Below are 17802 nucleotides of genomic sequence, written 5' to 3'. Positions count from 1 at the left end.
TCATTACAACTCTATATCGTGAGATATGCCAGCTCTACAATAACTCTTGATCAGTTATAATCAAAACATTTATATTTATACTAGTATGCCCTGTAGTACAGGGCGTACAACACACACCCACACACACGACTTGCTGCAACCCACATTATTGCATCACTGTCAATCTGTTTATTTCCCGAGAGATGCTGGTACGGAATCTCAGGTAGTCAGGTGTGATGAAATCATATCTGGTTGAAAATTTTAAAGCCTTGATAGTTGAGAAAACTGGATACACAGTGTCTGTTTATGAGAGCTCACTCTGCAGTTCTTTACATGCTGTTTACTCATTTTCTCATTTCTATAATATGTTTTTAATTATTTAATTTTACATTGCAGCTATGATGTCATCTTCACAGCTGGCAAGAATGTTATTCTGGAAAAGTTTGACAACCTTAATGCACGGGTTGTGTTTGGTGCAGAAGACTTCTGTTGGCCAGACAAAAATCTTGCTGCCGAGTATCCACGCGTTTCTTTTGGCTATAAGTATCTTAATTCTGGTGGTACGTGTTGCACAAATATTTTAAAGTCTTAATGAGTAATAATTTGAAGGTTATTGTGTAGTATACTGTTTATAATTACAAATATTCAGCTGGAGTAAAGGTATTTAGCTTTTGGCAGTGAAGCAGCAATTACCATAATTGATATTCTTTGGCTAATCATTTAATTTTAATGCAATTGTAATCATTATCTTAATTTTTTTTTTTTTTGCAGGATTTATTGGGTATGCTCCAGAAGTGTACAATATCGTGTCATTGTATGACATAAACAGTGGGGATGACGACCAACTCTACTACACAAAAATATTCTTAGACGAAAATGCGAGAGAAAAATACAAGATCAAACTCGACACCCAGGCTAATATATTTCAAAACCTTAATGGACAGCTCAGTGAGTATAAAAGAATATGCAGCTTGTATTAACTCGTCAACTGAACAGGTTGATGAACACTAAACAATGAGTCTGGTAATAAATATTTACAATTTTATAATTTCATTTTAACTAGTTAATGCTAATTAGCTACAACAGATGTTTGTCAAAGACTCCATCGACACACTAACCCTGAACTCTTTTTTTTTTTTCTTCAACCTCTTGCATTCTAAGACACTGGAAGAAAAGCTGCTTGATGTGTAGTGGTCAACAAGGGTTACCAGACAAGGAATATGAAACACAGATATAACAATAACAGCTATATTGACTTTTTTGTTTTTGGTAGAGGAGTTAATTGTTAAGTCCTCTAATTAGAGGACTTTGACAGTGAACATCAAGAGTGAAAATAGAGGGGAAGTGTAAATGGAATGAAGTCGGAGTGGATTAATGTCACTAGTGGTGTGCTGCAGGATTCTTCTGGTCCACTGCTTTTCATAATTGACATCAACAACCTGACCAGTGACCAGTAATATCAGCAAGTTTGTTTATGTGCCACAGATGGGGTCATGTGATGGATACAAAAGGTTCAGATGAACTACAAAAACTCTAGTAATGAGTGAGAAAATGGCAAATGCATCTTAACATTGAGAAATACAAATTCATTAACTTGGGTAAAGGTGCCACACAGTCATAAACCATTCCTCAAATAGGATATAAAATATATAAGTATATTAAGTCAAACTGAACATTTTTGAGTTTGACCTCATACAGTACAGTGTGTGTGCGCGCGTGTACGCAACTCTCCCCTACCCAAATTATCTCCAAAGTTTATGTATTGTACCTCAGTTGCAGAGCTTATCTATGGTATTTTTTCTTTGCTTAACTATTTTTGTTATATGGTACAGTATTTCCATTTCATTTCGGTCTCACTTGGCGTTTGCAATTAATATGGAAGTACTGTAACACAAAAGAAAGGGTCCAGTTTAGGATGAATTAATTATTTATGCAATCAGTGTTTTTGTAGTCTGAATACTGTATTACACTGCATACTGTAAGTATTCAAGCATCATTGTCTTTGTCAGGTGATGTGTCCTTGAAGTTTGAAGACGATGATGTCAAGATTATTAATACTGTGTACCAGTCTACTCCAGTGGCCATTCATGGAAATGGACCGTCAAAGATCCAGCTAAACTCTTTGGGAAACTATCTTGCCAAGTCATGGACTCACGACGATGGATGCCTTTCGTGTCGTGAAAACATTCGTCGTTTGAAAAATTTGTCGGTAAGCATATTTTTGTGTTGTCAAAAAAAGTATAAAATTAGATAATAACGATTGTTGTAATTCACCATCTTCTAAACAATTTTAGAAATCAATTTGTGAATGGGAAATATTTATTGACAAAGATGATACAGTCTGTTGGCTCTGATTGTTAAAGAAACTATGTTGAGATGTGTTTTCCTCAGCTGGCATCATGTAAATGTGTAACATGGGGGTACGGGGGGGGGGGTAATTAGGTAGATAACATGTAATATACTTATACTCCTGTACTTACCTTACTTGTACTACTGTACTTACCCTACTTCTGTATAAGTAGTATAATACAAGTAAGAGTACCTTACTTGTACTCCTGTACTTGTACTCCTGTACTTATACTCCTGTACTTGGCTAATTTATTCTCCTGTACTTACTGTAATTTATACATATCATAAATTATCTTTAGCCTTGTACTTGCCTGTTCATTTCTATGGGGGGGGGGGGGAAGTAAAGAAAGCCATCCCAATTCTTAATTGCAATCTTGACCCATTCTTGCAACTATTTTCAAGTTTGCTACTTTTGACTGGGAGTACTGAACTCTTACAGGAGCTTCAGTCACTGAGAGAGATCTGAATTTATTACACAAGTGAAACTGTCTTCCCCTATCTACCCCCTTGACATATCACTGACAGATTGATGCTGTACTCTTAGCTTTCTAGATAGATTGATGCTGTACACTTGGCCGTATTCACCCAGTATCAGACAAAATGGTATCTGGATAATGTGTGTACCCACCAGGGTCAAAGGGGCGACACTAGCCTATATATAACGAAGTCTGTCACTGTTTTCCAGTCAACTTACTGGTCTCTCTGTTGCTCTTCTGATCTTTTCTAACTCATATGCACTAGTATTTATATGCAATCAGAGGGCTAAGCTTATCCTCATGTACCTTTTGTGGTGGGAGAAACACATCATGTGATTGCCTTAGGCTACTGTGTAATTACCGAAGTGTAGTTACAGGATGAGAGTGGTGTCCCGTCTTCCCAGTACTCTTTGTCGTATAACGCTTTGAAAGTACCGACGGTTTTGGCCTCCACCACCTTCTCACTTACCTTGTTCCAACCGTCTACCGCTCTGTTTGCAAAAGAAAACTTTATCATATTTTTTTGACACCTTTGTTTCCTTAGTTTGAATCTGTGTTCTCTTGTTCGTAAAGTTTCTGGTTTCAGGAATTCCCGTTTGTCAATTTGGTCAATTCTTGTTAGTATTTTGTAAGTGGTGATCATATCACCTCTTTTTCTTCTATCTTCTAGTTTTGGTATGTTTGATGCCTCTAGCCTCTCCTCGTAATTATGGGACTCTGTCAAAATACTTTTTTGGGTCCCAAGTTCACAGTCAACCCAACCACCTCTTTCCTGTAGTATCTCTGTGGCTTTATCATAAGCTAAGTAGATTTGTTACAAAGGATCTTCCTGTTCAAAAACCATACTGTGTCTGTTATTATGTCATTACTGTCTAGGTGTTCAGCCCATTAAGGTTTTAGGTATTGTTTCTAGTGTTTTGACTACCACACTTGTTAATGATATGGGTCTATAATTTGGAGGATTCTTCTCGACTACCATTTTTATAGATTGGTATTATGCCTTTTTCCCTATGTCTGCTAAGATTCCTGTGCACAAGTATGTCTGGAATATTAATTGGAGGGGAATGCTCATCTCGATTACACATTCTCGCAGCACCCAAGGTGAAACTCCATCAAGTCCAGCTGCTCTCTTTCATTCTAGCCCCTTGAGTAATTTTTCCACTTTGTCATGAGATACCTCTATGGCGTGCTCTGGAATTGGTACCGAGTCCGACTCTCTGAAATCCTCATTTTGTACAAACACACTTTGGAACTGTTCATTTAGCGTTTCACACATTTCTTTTTCATTCTCAGTAGTCCTGTTCCCCATTCTCAATCTCTGGATTTTATCCATTACATACAGCTTGCTTTTAATTAATTTATAGAAAAGGCCTGGATCTGTTTTACATTTGTCCACTATACCTTTCTCAAAGTTCCTTTCTGCCTCTCCTCACTGCCGTGTCAGGCTACTGTGTGCGCCTGCCTTTGCATACACATGGGACAGCGCCAGGATGCAGGAGTCACACTGCAACAGGCTACAGGAATATCCAATTGCCTTAGTATTGGGAACAGTAGTACTGTATTGGGATATCCAGTTGCCTTAGTATTGGGAACAGGTTGAGGGCTTGCTTCCTGTCCTGAAACAGGAAGCGAGATTTTTTTTTTTTTTACACTTTGGGTTTGCTGGAGGAGGGTAAGAGGAGGGGCTAAAATATAAGTGTCATGGCCAAAGGGTTAAGGAATAGATATTGATTCATATAAATAAAACTCATGCATTGGGCAATTTAATTTGTATGATAAATATTTTATACTAATTTTGTCCTTTTTTTTGTCTTTCGCAGAAGGATGAGTATCCTCGTGTGCTGATTGCAGTGTTTATAGTGAAACCAGCTCCATTTCTGGAAGATATGTTGGCTAAGATTGTCAACCTTAATTACCCAAAGAATAAACTTGATATACTTGTTTATAATCAGGTGAGGTTCTTTATTGTTGTTTAGTAATATTGGGGATACAATTTTTTTTTTCTGTGTTTTTGAATTCCCCCCAAAACACACAACATGAAGCCAGTTTTGGGATAAAATGAGCAGTAATGGTTGAGGTTGAGTGGACTTTCAGTATTTGGAATTAGTGTTTGACATGACCACCCCTACATAATGATGATGAATGGTGAAGTGCCAGATTCAAGTGTACTACCGAGTCCCTCGATACATGAACACCGGAGGATTAAACGGTAAGAGAAGTTCACTATAAAAAGCACTAATGCGCAGAGCATTTTGGGCACTTGCACAAAAATAATTAGAATAGTATACAAGTAAGAGAGTAATACTTAAAATTGAGATACGATAATATTTTGAATAGTTGAAAAGATTTAGACAATGATACGCAATTTTTTATATGGTGCTGTATTTAGAAACTGCAATTTCTTCAACAATACAAACATAGTAATGAATTTTATAATTTTAGGTATAATATATAATTAGATATAATGATTTAGAAAATTGTAATATTTAGAAATGTCAGTAGATTATTTAGTAACAGTACATGTACAGTAATTAATGTTTACAAGAACAACAAAACACAGGCTGATATGTAGAATGAGAAAAGTTGAAAAAAATTTGTTAAATTAACTTAATTAGGTAGTTCTTAGTTGGTTTTTAAACTGGTTGCGAGAAGTAGAGTTTTTAATCTCATAAAGGAGGTCATTTTATAGTTTAGGACCTTGAATTGCAGAGCATTTCTGCTTTGGCTAAGTCGCACTCTTGGAATATCAAATGGTTAGTGGTTTCTTGTGAGGTGCCCATGGGTTCTGTTACAGCTCTCTGGGAAGCACTGAAGGTCAGGGTTAGTATTGCAGTGCAGTTTTACAGATGTAGAGCACACATGAGAGTGTGCGGTGACGTGATATTTAACATCTTGAAATATTCCAGTAAGGGGGCCAAATGCTGTCTGGGGGCTGGTTTGTCTTTGTTCTAATTGCTGATTTATATTGAGTAATTAGGATCAAAGGTAATTTAGGGTTGTAGATCCCCAAGCATAGATAGCAAGTAATTTATTTATGGGTGCTGCACGACTCCAAATATTTTTACTTAACATTTGTTCCGGCCATCTACCACACTGTGGTAGACAGGTGAAAGAAGTTAAGTAGTTTCAAAGCATTATATGACAGAGTACTGGGAAAACGAGACATCACAAGCGTAGCTTTCATCCTTTAACTACACTTATTTAATTAAATGTATCATGACTTTGTTCTGGGAATCATCCAGGCATCTATAAAAGTTCAATAGGCCAGGAGCTCATAAGGTCTAAGCAAAGGGTTACACAGAGATTTAGCAATACTCTTCAGCCCAAAGGCTTTTAAAAAGCTTTTCTTCATACTTGGCAGTATTCTGTAGTTTAAGACATTTTTATGAATTTGCAAATGTTGGGCTCACTATTGTAATTGCAACCTGTCCTCTTACAAAGAACGTCGCTTTTTGCTCATATGCGTTGCATAAGGCCAAAAATTGTCGCACTAAAAAATGGATCAGGAAAGTGACGTACTGTCCCGTTTTCTGTTTTGGGTCCTCTGGCTTAGTCTAGTAGATTAGGAGAGGACACTTTAAATTGACCATTTTCTTGACGTTGGGAAACCTTAGGACGATGGGCTGTGTAGAACCAATAATAACATTTCCATTTTCTTTTTTAAATAGGCAAAGTTACATGAGAGTCTTATAAAGACTTGGGTGAACGACCAAGACTCTGCTGGATATCACTCTACAAAACTGATTTCTACTGATGAGAACATGAAGGACTGGCATGCTCGTAACTTAGCAATGTAAGTGCTGTCACTTAGCATCATCGTTAAAACATTGTACAGTAATTCGTTTCAAAGTGATAATTGCATAACTGCTTCATGAATTTGTAAGATCAAAATGTGTGCAGCATTTTGTATGTGTGATATATTCATGGATGATTGATTTGCCATTGTGTATAAATAATGATATACTGTACTGTATAGTGAATTTGAAGGTGGGAGGAAAAGGAAAAATAGGCATTTTAGTATACTGTAGTTTATTTCCTCCCACATATGTGGCCATTCATTTACAATGGTAACAGCATATATACATTGTCTTCTGTCCTCCATGGACAGGGTTAGAGATCTATTAGACATCATATAGTGCAGTGAGTTACTGAGCACCCAATCTCGAGTGATTGCAGTGCTTTTACAATGCTAACCAGCATACATTCTTGTCTGGTTTACATAAATAAGGTTAGAGATAAGTTTTACATATATAGTGCGGTGGGTTATTGAGCATTCAACCACACAAGGTGACTGAAATGTTTTGGAAGAAGGTAAGCAGATAGTACTCCACCAGTGAAGTATAGTGAATGTGTGAGGAAGCAGGAGGAGGAGTATTAGCTCCAAGGGCAAAGACTGACTGTGGTACCAGAGGAGGATTCAACTCCGCGCAAAATGTAAAATGAGAGACTCGAAGAAATTACAAACCCCAAGATAACCTAAAAAGAGAAGGAAGGTAAACCAAAATCTCTACTTGGAAACACGAACTGAAAGAATCATACTTTTAACCACTGCACTGTACATTAGTTTAATGTGATAAATCCTCTGTGTGCATAAAAAAAATTATTCTTAATTATTCTTCCCCCTCCAATCTTTTTTGTCTTTCTAATACCAGTATTGTTAAAATGGGCTCCCTGATCATGTGAAACTAGAAAAGAATATCGTACATGACATACTTTGGTCATGATGGGGCGAGGAAGTGTGGCAATATTCAGGCATTGAGAGTGTAGTCACTGGCTGGGGTCTTCTCCAGCCCTAACGTGTGGCAGGGGTTGCCGCAAAGGTGTTGTTAGATAATTATTTCAATATGTCTGACCAGTTTTTTTTATCTGGTTTTTGCAGTCATATTATTCAATAACATGTAATTTGAGAAATTTGTTACAATGGTTAAACCATGTGTGAAACATCACTATGCTTAAATATGGTGCTCACAGCCAGGAGGGATGCAGACAAATTTGTTCAAGATAGCGTCTGTTTACTGGAGTCCTGAGGAACAGGATGTGAGCCCCATGTGCCAGTGGGAGTTTTGATTCTTAGGATATACTAGGAAATGTGATATGCTGGTGTGTGTGCACACTTTTTTTCCCATGATGTAATGGTGTGTACAGTACAATGGTTAAAAAAGTCAAAACACTTAATAGCCACAAGCAGAGAAAGCATCCCATGAGAACCATTGATCACACTTGAGATTGCAAGCACACCAGGATGAGCCAGGACCTGTCCACCTGCAAGAGGGGTCACTGGAAACATAATGGTGCCAAACGGAGCGCAGTGCTCCTCTGCAACTCCTCTCTCCTGCAGCTGTACTGCCGTCTCCTGTTGGTGCTTTTTCATCTGAAACTTGAGCACCTTTTAGGCAGTGTAAATTTAGCCTGCTAGGTTTACCCTCAAGGCCACGTATATCCGAAAGCATTTTATCAGGTTGCCAAGTCCCCATGGGCCCTGATGAGGGTTTGAACCTACGCACGGGATGTTCCCAGCTGCGCCTTAGTCAACTGTGCCATGACATAGTAAAAGAATTGCAACCTGGAGTGCTATTGCCCTCATTAGGATGCCGAAGCTTCTCCAAAGCCCAATCGGGTTTTCACACAATTCCCCCATGCACACGGGAACATCCCGTGCATAGGTTCGAACCCTCATCACGGCCCTTGTGGATTACTTTTCCATTTGCATCTTTCCTGGAAGTTTCAGTTCAATGAAGCTTGACAGGCCTTCCACCTCTGTCTTTTTGAGGTCTATCTTCTGATTCTAACTTGATCACCAGTTGATACTATTGCTTCATACTGTATGGCCTTTACAGAGCCTACACCACTAACATTTGGAGTGGGTGTGTCCTAGCCCCCATTTCTTCCGGCTATCTCGGGTGTTCTTTCACTTCGTACACCTTGAGAGCCAAGTTAGCTAGCGGCATGGGTCTTCTCAAGTCCCCCAAAACATGCATAATTCAACAGTAATCTGGTAATTATTATTATTATTTTTTTTGTCTTGCAGAGATTTATGTTTAAAGAATAGCTGCGATGCGCTCTTCAGTGTAGATGGAGATGTTCACCTTGACAATCCTGAGACCCTGACTCTACTTCTAGAACATAATCGGTTAGTAAAAATTACGTATTTTCTTGTCTTTATAATATACTTTACATAAGTAAAGCACGAGTCTTTCTTGAGTTCTTAGTAATGAATAAGAAGTATTTTTGTCATTTAAAGACTTCTTGTTCATTTAGTTGCAAAAGCAGTCCTATTAGTCAAACTTTATTCATGACCTGAGGCTGATGAGACTAGTATTAAAGGTGGTTTTCTGCTTGTACATTTTTTGCTATACAAAATTTACATTTTTAATGAATCTGTTCTGCAGGTTTTAGTAAGCATTGATGCATTATTGTACTTGATGAAGGTATCCATATAGTGTGTTGCTTTGTGCATACCTTTCAGAGTCTACAGGTTGTTACATTTCTCTCCTGGACCCTACATTCTCGCTAATGGTGTCTGTCCACTGGCAGGCTGAGCCTAATTAGTAGGATGCAGATCATCAAGGTGATTAATGTTTTCATTCCAAACATCATGAAGCTTGTCATGGATGTTTGGAAGCTAATGTTTCTTCAATCCAGTGTTTTCAATTGCATCATGTTATCAACCTTCATTGCAAAGACACTTTTACCTTCGAAAATAATAACCCACTATTTTAAAAACACAGGAAAACGTACACTGTATGTTTCGATCCCAACCCGGGATCCTTTTCAGTGGTGAGCGAGAATGATGACTGTAGACGATTTTATGGCGGGAAGTCAGGTGTCGTGGGGAAGAAGTGTAAGCAATACGTAATAACCTCCTTGTTTCGTAATCACTCACCAAATCTGGTAACCACTGCCCTGAGGAGATATTAAATTTTTTTTTATTATTCATGAAAGTAGATTCTATTATTTTTGTTTCGAAGTCAGTGTTTGGGATAAATCATACTAGAATTACTCCACAATTTTGTGATTGGTCATGCTTATATGTTTATATAATGATGAGCTTTCTTTTCCATAATTCTTGTAATTTGTAATGATTGTAACAGTTACAATCCAAACAAGCGATTGTATGGCCAAACAAGTAGGGATCTAAAAACCCGCATCACTGAACACAAGAGGTCTGTTAGATATGGCCAAGAAAGCTCAGCATTATGTAAACATATAAGCGAGACCGATCATAAAATTACATGGGATAATTCTTGTATAATTTATCCCCAACACTGTGGCTTCCAAAAAAAATAAGAGAATCTACTTTTTAGAAACAATAATCCAAATTTTAATATCTCCTCTAGGCATTGTTTACCAAATTGAAATTCAAATGTTTATTCAGGTAAAGTACATACATACAAGGTGTGATACAAACATTGATGGATTTATAGATAGAGCAAGTACATACAATGCCTAAAGCCACTATGACCAGATTTTGGTGAGCGATTATGTAACATGGAGGTTATTATGTATTGCTTACACGTCTTCCCACGACACCTGACTTGACACCATAAAAGCACCTACAGCCGTCATTCTTGCTCACTGCTAAAGAGGATCCCGGGTTGTGATGGAAGTATACAGTCTTTGTTTCCTTGTGTTTTCAAAAACTTTCTATTAAAATATTGGGTTATTATTTTAATTGATTAGTGCGCTGTTGCACTTCGTTCTAATCTTACCTTTATTTAGCTCCATAAAAAGACTTCCAGAGGTGTGATATATATACGGAAAACGACAATGTCATGTTGGGTTTGGAATTTGTAGGCATAAAGTTTTAATCTCTTGTGAATCACTTTATGCACTGACAAAAATTGTACTGTATGAGCTTGCTTATCCAGATTTAGCCTGACTGGATATTTGGGTTATCTGGTCAAAATCACATTTGGATAAGTTTATGGCAAAACTTGACAATATCTGGATAACCAGGGTTTAGCTGGATACCACAGACAGGCATAGAGTTTAAATCAAGTACGGATAATTTCCCGGCAAAACTTCGCCATACCTGGACAGAAATCCAGATAACCGGATGCAGACGATGAGTCACAATAATGTGGCTGAAGACATGGTGACCAAACCACACACCAGTGGATGAGACGATGACGTTTCAGTCCGTCCTGGACCATTATTAAGTCGATTGTGATGGGCGTGAGGGAGGCACGGGCATTAATAAAGGCAAGGAGCAGGTAAGAAGAGGTAATTTGTAAAGGAAGGCAAGAGCAAGGCGAAAAGTAAGAACAAGAAGGAAGGTACGGATGGGATGGGTGTAAGAATGGGAACGTAAGAAAAACAGAAGAAGAAAAAGAAAGAGAAAAAGGGGGGTAGGATTATGTCAGGTCATGTTTGTTGGAAAGGTTAAGAAAATTTGAGTGTGTACTCTGAAAGGGAAGAGTCAACAGCAACAAAGCCAGGACTAAGGTTAATGTTGGGCATATTGTGTATCAGAGCAGGTTCGACAAGCTGGCGTCTGTGAAGAGTAAGAGGCAGGAAAGATTATTTTAGAAGACCAATCAATATGATGATTAGAATCCCAAAGAAAACTTTGATATGTTAATCCAGATAACCGGAGATTAAGTTACATAAATTTTCAAGAAGTACACATTTCAAGACTTACAGTATCAAACAAGAATACGAACTACAACATGGTAAGGGGGAGCTCCTGCTCCCCATTTACCATGCTTATTTCTGTGGGGAGCTCTTCCGGCTCCCTGGAACTATCGGACTGATATACGTAATATTAGTCTGGGGCATCAGTCAATTGGGGTTCAGCCTACCAAGGACCACGAGCAAGAACCTGGCCCTCTCAGAGAGGCACAGGTGGCCTATGGAAACCCCATGTGTTTGGAAGCATTCCAGGTTTGCCATCAACCAGGGTTAGGCAACCCAAAAGGTAGGCATAACAAAACAGATCCCACTTAGTAAGAAAATTGCAACTGAAGACCGAACAGAGAGGCAGAACTCCCCCAACCCAAGCAAACATCATACACCGCTGCCGTGCTGCTTGTGCGTGCAGCCCTCCCCTCCCTGGAAGGGGGAAGGAGGGAGCCCCGGACCCCCTGCACCGGCTACTCGCATCTCCAGTTTGTAGGCTGATGCGCTCTGGGGCAATCGTCGACTCCAGCCTCAGTTTTGTGGCAGTATTTGTGCCTAAATGGTGTATCCTGTTGTTTGTGGTGTGGTGGCCAGGTGAAATTAGAGTACTGGGGCTGCATGCGCTTAGGGCTACCTTCCCTAGGCACCCTGTAAGTACTACCCTTGTGTTCTAGGGTTACCTTCCATAGGGGCTTTGGGACTCCACTTCTGCAGGGATTCTTGCTACTTGGCATTTACCCTGCCCTAAAGGGCCAAGTATAATGATCGCATCTTCATTAAATACAGTACAAGTTCTTTCAGGTAGATTTGAGTCTTCACAAATATACAATATGAGATAGATAATTTAAACCCATCTTATGGCCATTTATTTATTATGAAGCCATTCACTGCCTTTTCTCTATCAGAAATTGTTTGTTGTTTCTCATGACTGCATTGTATTTTTTCTCAGGCCCATGCTTGGCGCATCACTCGTTCGTGAGGGCCAAGCCTGGTCCACTTTCTGGGGTGCTATTAACGAAGATGGGTTCTATGCTCGATCAATTGACTACATGGACATTGTTAACAACAATAGAAGGTAAGTGAATATTTGTATTGTCTTGCAAATGTTAATGATATGGGATAGTGTATGGGTCCTCTAGCACAGTGGTTTACATCACATACATGACCAAGGATCCCAGATTCAATCCCTGGATGGAACAAACAGTTGGGCACATTTCCTTTCACTTGATACCACTGTTCAGCTAGCAGTGCCCAGAAGTTCGGCAACTATTGTTGCATCCTGGGAAAGGTGATCAGTAGTTGACCTAAGCAGACAGTGATCGCTTTATAGGTTTCCTGTCCCCCAACTATGGGAACCAGTGTTGTGAGCCATATTGTATATCGGAATCCTTTAGCATAGTGAATGCGCAGCTGAAAGTCATGAGTTTGATTTTCCTCGGCAAGAAAGACATTAAGGCGCATTTCCTTTACTCTGATACCTATGTTTACTTATCGGTAAATAGGTACCCAGGAGTTTGGCAACTGTTGTGGGTTGCATCTCGGGACAGTCAGTAACTGGTCTAGGAGCATCTTGATTAGCCTTAATAGGCTTCCTGTCTCCGGCATTGGATAACCTACATGCAGTGTACACAATATAATTGTTTATAAACTTATTTTATTCTTGTAAAGTTACTAATAAATTTTGTAAGACCTAATCAATACCTGTGTTTATTTAGTGGTTAGTTATGAAATGAGTTCTTAACATCTTGTGCAATGAATGTAGAAATATACACATGTTCCAAATAAGGTATTGCACTGGAATAATATATACGTAGCCAGAAAGGTAAGTGTTCCTTTAAATATTGTGTTTTTGTGCAACAAAATTATTTTACAGGAGGTTTTAAATGTACATCGCACAATAGTATACAAGACTATCGAACATAAACCTGGGATGCTTCCAGTTGTAAACCTATTAGTTTGGGGTATAGACATAATGATTTATCAAATTTGGAACTGAAATGTGCCTTAAAATTACCTCTATCGATAAAAAGTTTTTTATAGACATCACACATCATGCTAAGTTGCATTTATTATTTTAACACTACAAGTACAGCTAAATATGACTTGTAGCTGCTTTATTTTTCCCAGTTATGAGTGTTAATAAAAAAATATTTACATTTTATTCATTGAGTTTTAACCAATTTTGTATTGATCAGTTTGAAATGTATTATTGAGGCCCGGTATTACAGTCGGGTTCGTTCTTGATGCACAATTCAGAATTCTGGGTTCAAATCCTTGGCGGGACAGAAATGGTTGGGCACATTTTCTTTTACCTAATGCCACTGTCCACTTAGCAGTAAGTAGGTACTGTACCCCAGGAGTTAGTCAGCTTGTTGTGGTGTTGCATCCTGGGCGGGCTCAGTAATTCGACCTTAGGGAAGGGGGGGGGGGGTGGCGACCTCGATATAAGCCTAACATATATGAATACACACTGCTTCCTGTCCCCCAAAACAACGAATTATTATTATTTATTATTATTTATTATTATTATATGGTAGTCATGAGCTTACCAGAGTTTACCTGAAAACTACTAACACTAGTGGCCTCGGTGAAGACAGGAAGCCGACGGCTTGTCGAAGGTCCCCCCCCCCCCCCCCATTTGCCTTGATGATCTTTTCCATTTGTACTTTAAATATTAACAGTTTTAGCATTTACGGCTTTGGTGGGTAGGCAGTTCCATTGGTTTATAACTCCGTGGGTGAAGAATGGTCTCCTGTTCTCAGTCCTACATTGTAGCTTGTTTCCCGCCCTGTGGGAGCATTCCCTCCTGTTGATGGGTCCTGGAGTACAGTGTTCTATATTATTAATTTGCTATCGAGACTCCTGAGTTCGATCCCTGGGTGTGGGACAGAAGTGGTTGGGCACAGTTCCTTTCACCTGATACATCTGTTCACTTAGCAGTAAATAGGTACTAGGAAGTTAGGCAACTGTTTTGGGTTTCATCCTAGGAAAGGTCATCAGTCCAACCTGTAAGGAACCTCAATACAAGCCTTAGTTCTGGCTTCCTGTCCGTAGCAACAGGAATTATTGTCTGCTTATAGGGTTAAAGTTCAGTTATGAATTTATAGTAAATCAACTTGAAAAGGTATGTGTGAACACCTGGTGTTATTCTTCAGCTATAACTTGCTCTTGTTAGGACCAAAGTGGCTGTTAAATTTTGGTCACCATATTTTAGAATGGACTTCAAAATTTACTTGAATGCTTTCAGCTAAGAATGACAAAGTTAATCCCAGGAATTAGAAACCTTTCATATGAAGAGAGACTAAGAAAGATTAATCTACATTCTCTAGAAAGGCATGTTAATTTACGTGTCTTAAACGTCTTACTTTACAGTCATGTCAGTTAAGGGTGACATGACTGAAGTGTACAAGTGGATGAATGGGCATAATATGGGTGGGTGGGGGGGATATTAACAAGGTGTTAAATAAATCAACACAAAGCGATGGATATAAATTGGATTACCTGTACTTTAGATTTACGAACGATTTTTTTTGGAAAACTGGTTTGGAAACAGGGTTGTTGATTTGTGGAATATATTACTGTGTAACATAATAGCCGTGGGATCACTTGATTGTTTTAAGTGTATGCTAGACACACATTTACCTGAGGGCCACCATCCTCAACACTGCAAACCAAGATTAGCAATGTTGTAGTGGCTTCGACGAGGACAGGAAGCAGGCAGCTTATCAACAGTCCTCCCCCATTTGTCCTGATGACTTGACCCAGTTGAATTTTGAACTGTAGCAATATTTGTTGGCATTTACAACTTTGGCAGGCGGGCGATTCTTTAGTTTTGTATCCCTAGGGTGAAAAAGCATCTCCTGTTTTCTGTTCTACGTTGTGGGTTGTTGATATTGAAGCTGTTGTTCCTTGTTTGAGCTACATCTGACCTTTTAAAGAAGTGGTCTGGATCAATATCCTCCAAATTGTTGTGTGTTTTAAAAGTTTGGATGAAATCAGCCCTGTCAACATTGCTAATCTTGGTTTGCAGTGTTGAGGATATAAATAAGGTGGGTGGATATAAATAGTTGCTGCTTCGTATGGGCCAATGTACACTTCTACTGTGTCCTTGATTCATATGTAATTATGTATTCTTATGCTTGTACATACCATATTGTTTGTGGGGGAAATGATGAATGATTTTTTTAAATTCACCAATTGTTACAGTTGAGTGGTGCAAACTAGAACTGCACTTTATCTGATAGTACAGTTCATTAGCATAATATTTATTTCTTTTCACAATTATTTACATATAATTTCATATAATTTTCATACAATTTTCATCTTCATATAATTGTTTTGAACATAACATACTAATACCAGACATGAGCTGTAAATCAATGGCCTACAGTAGTTTATAAAATAAAGAATCATTGGTCATGCATGCAACTATTAAAGATTCGTTTTGCCAGGCTTTTGCTAAAATAATTTTTGTCTAACATTTTTTTTCTGTTCCTAATTAGCTGTACTGTATATCCTTCTTTCCTAATGGCTGCAACATAGTATTAGGATGACTAAATTACATTTTTTTTGAGATATATACAAGAGTTGTTACATTCTTGTACAGCCACTAGTACGCGTAGCGTTTCGGGCAGGTCCCTGGAATACGATCCCCTGCCGCGAAGAATCGTTTTTTCATCCAAGTACACATTTTACTGTTGCGTTAAACAGAGGCTACAGTTAAGGAATTGCGCCCAGTAAATCCTCCCCGGCCAAATCCTCCCCAAAACATGAACTGTTTTGTGTTTTAACACTTTAACTGCGCCAGCCAACAAGTCATTCTGAGAGTTGTGTGGTTTTTTTTTTTTTAACATACAGTATTGACATTAACTTTACCTGAACATTTATAAAAACAACAAAAATATATCCTGAACATTTACAGTATGAAGTTTTGCAAAAAAACAGGTGTGCAGTGCAGGGGTTAAAGAATTTTGTTTAATGGAGCTAACAATGATCTTTGTGTACATACTGATGTCAGTAGCACAGTACTATGTAGTATTTCTTTATCTTTATTCTTAAAATGTCGGTATGTTATCAACTTCAAAGCATAATTCTACTGAAACTCTGAATCGGGTTTGATTTCTCACTGGTTTTGGAGAATTTAATGGACCCATATTTTTGAGTCTTGGGCAATGAGTTGTCAAAATAGAAAATATTCCACTCCCTCTGGGTCACTGCAGACTCCAACATGGAGTAATTATAGTCACTCCAACATTATAACTTTCTCGACTCCAGAAACACTCGGATCTTTTCCATACACCCCTGTCTGGCCATATCAAATGAGACTCAAACACTAGACTTCTCAATTCAGCTTGAATGACCTTCTGTCTGTACATTTCCCTTCACTTTGAAACCTCTTACGTAATGATCTAAGTAAAAAGAAACTGCCAAATATTGCTCTGCTCCTCTTAACTACCACCAATTGCTTCCCAATCTGGTTGTTCCAGTTTCCAGGTGGCAAGACTGATTGTGAACTCATACTCATAAAATTATTGTACTTACAGCAACTATTTGGTTGAACATTTGAAAATGAACTGTTGAATCTAGTAATGTTTACATTTACTATTAATTTTGTAGAATGCAAGAAGCAGTTGAACATCCAGGCCCAGTATAGCATGTGTGTGTGTACAATAGTTGGCTTAAAGATAGCTCAACTCATTCCATGATAACCATTTAAGGCTGGATTACAAATTCACCAGTGTTTCTCTTCTCTTAAGATGGTCTGGCAGTGGCCTTTAGAAAAGATTACCATTAAGTCGAAGGTGAGACATTCACACTGGCCTAGACTAGAGTTTGCAACATCCCAGGGTGAGCAAACTATTGCTAATGGGAGTTACCAAATACCAGCTCAGATTGGAGCTTTACATCTACATCTTTATTAGCTTTTATATTTTGACTATTCACGAATATAGTTTGGAATGATTTTTTCCAGTAAATTTGCCAATATTGTACTGTACATTTGTATTCATTTCATATATTTTAAGAATTATAAAAAAATAAAGAAAATTTTCTATGACTTAATAGTACTGTACAGTTGATATTTAACAAAGGGTTGGTTTTAACTGGGAATTCTTCTGGTACCAGTTTGGTTCTCTTGGTTTCTTGTTCTGTCTCTGGGCGGCTTTAGTAAATACAGCATCTTCTGATTTTCTCATGGTTTCTCTGGTTCCTGTTTGCTTGCCTTCATTTCTTAGATGTTTGGCATTATATTCCAACTTCCAGCTTATTTTTTCTGGATTCCTTGGGAAAAGGTTCTTCAGTCAAGATAAATTTCTGCCACGGGTGTCCATTTTGCAAATTAGGGCATGAGGGATGGAGGCCTTGTTTAGTGTGCACTTGC

The 17802-nt window shown here is 38.3% G+C and overlaps 1 protein-coding gene across 1 annotated transcript in view; it reads left to right on the top strand.

Annotated features, from left to right (window-relative positions):
- Plod (procollagen lysyl hydroxylase) overlaps positions 1–17802 on the top strand; it is a 310319-nt gene that overhangs the window by 4702 nt on the left and 287815 nt on the right. The window contains exons 4-10 of the mRNA XM_045745692.2: positions 376–539; positions 751–927; positions 1989–2188; positions 4625–4756; positions 6473–6597; positions 8833–8934; positions 12373–12498. Of these exons, the coding sequence (XP_045601648.1) occupies positions 376–539; positions 751–927; positions 1989–2188; positions 4625–4756; positions 6473–6597; positions 8833–8934; positions 12373–12498 (1026 nt within the window). The remainder of the gene's footprint in view (positions 1–375; positions 540–750; positions 928–1988; positions 2189–4624; positions 4757–6472; positions 6598–8832; positions 8935–12372; positions 12499–17802) is intronic.

Source organism: Procambarus clarkii, chromosome 22 (assembly GCF_040958095.1).
Source record: "Procambarus clarkii isolate CNS0578487 chromosome 22, FALCON_Pclarkii_2.0, whole genome shotgun sequence".
Lineage (NCBI taxonomy): Eukaryota > Metazoa > Arthropoda > Malacostraca > Decapoda > Cambaridae > Procambarus > Procambarus clarkii.
Note: the sequence above shows the minus strand (reverse complement) of the source record. Positions and strands in the feature narration are given on the sequence as shown.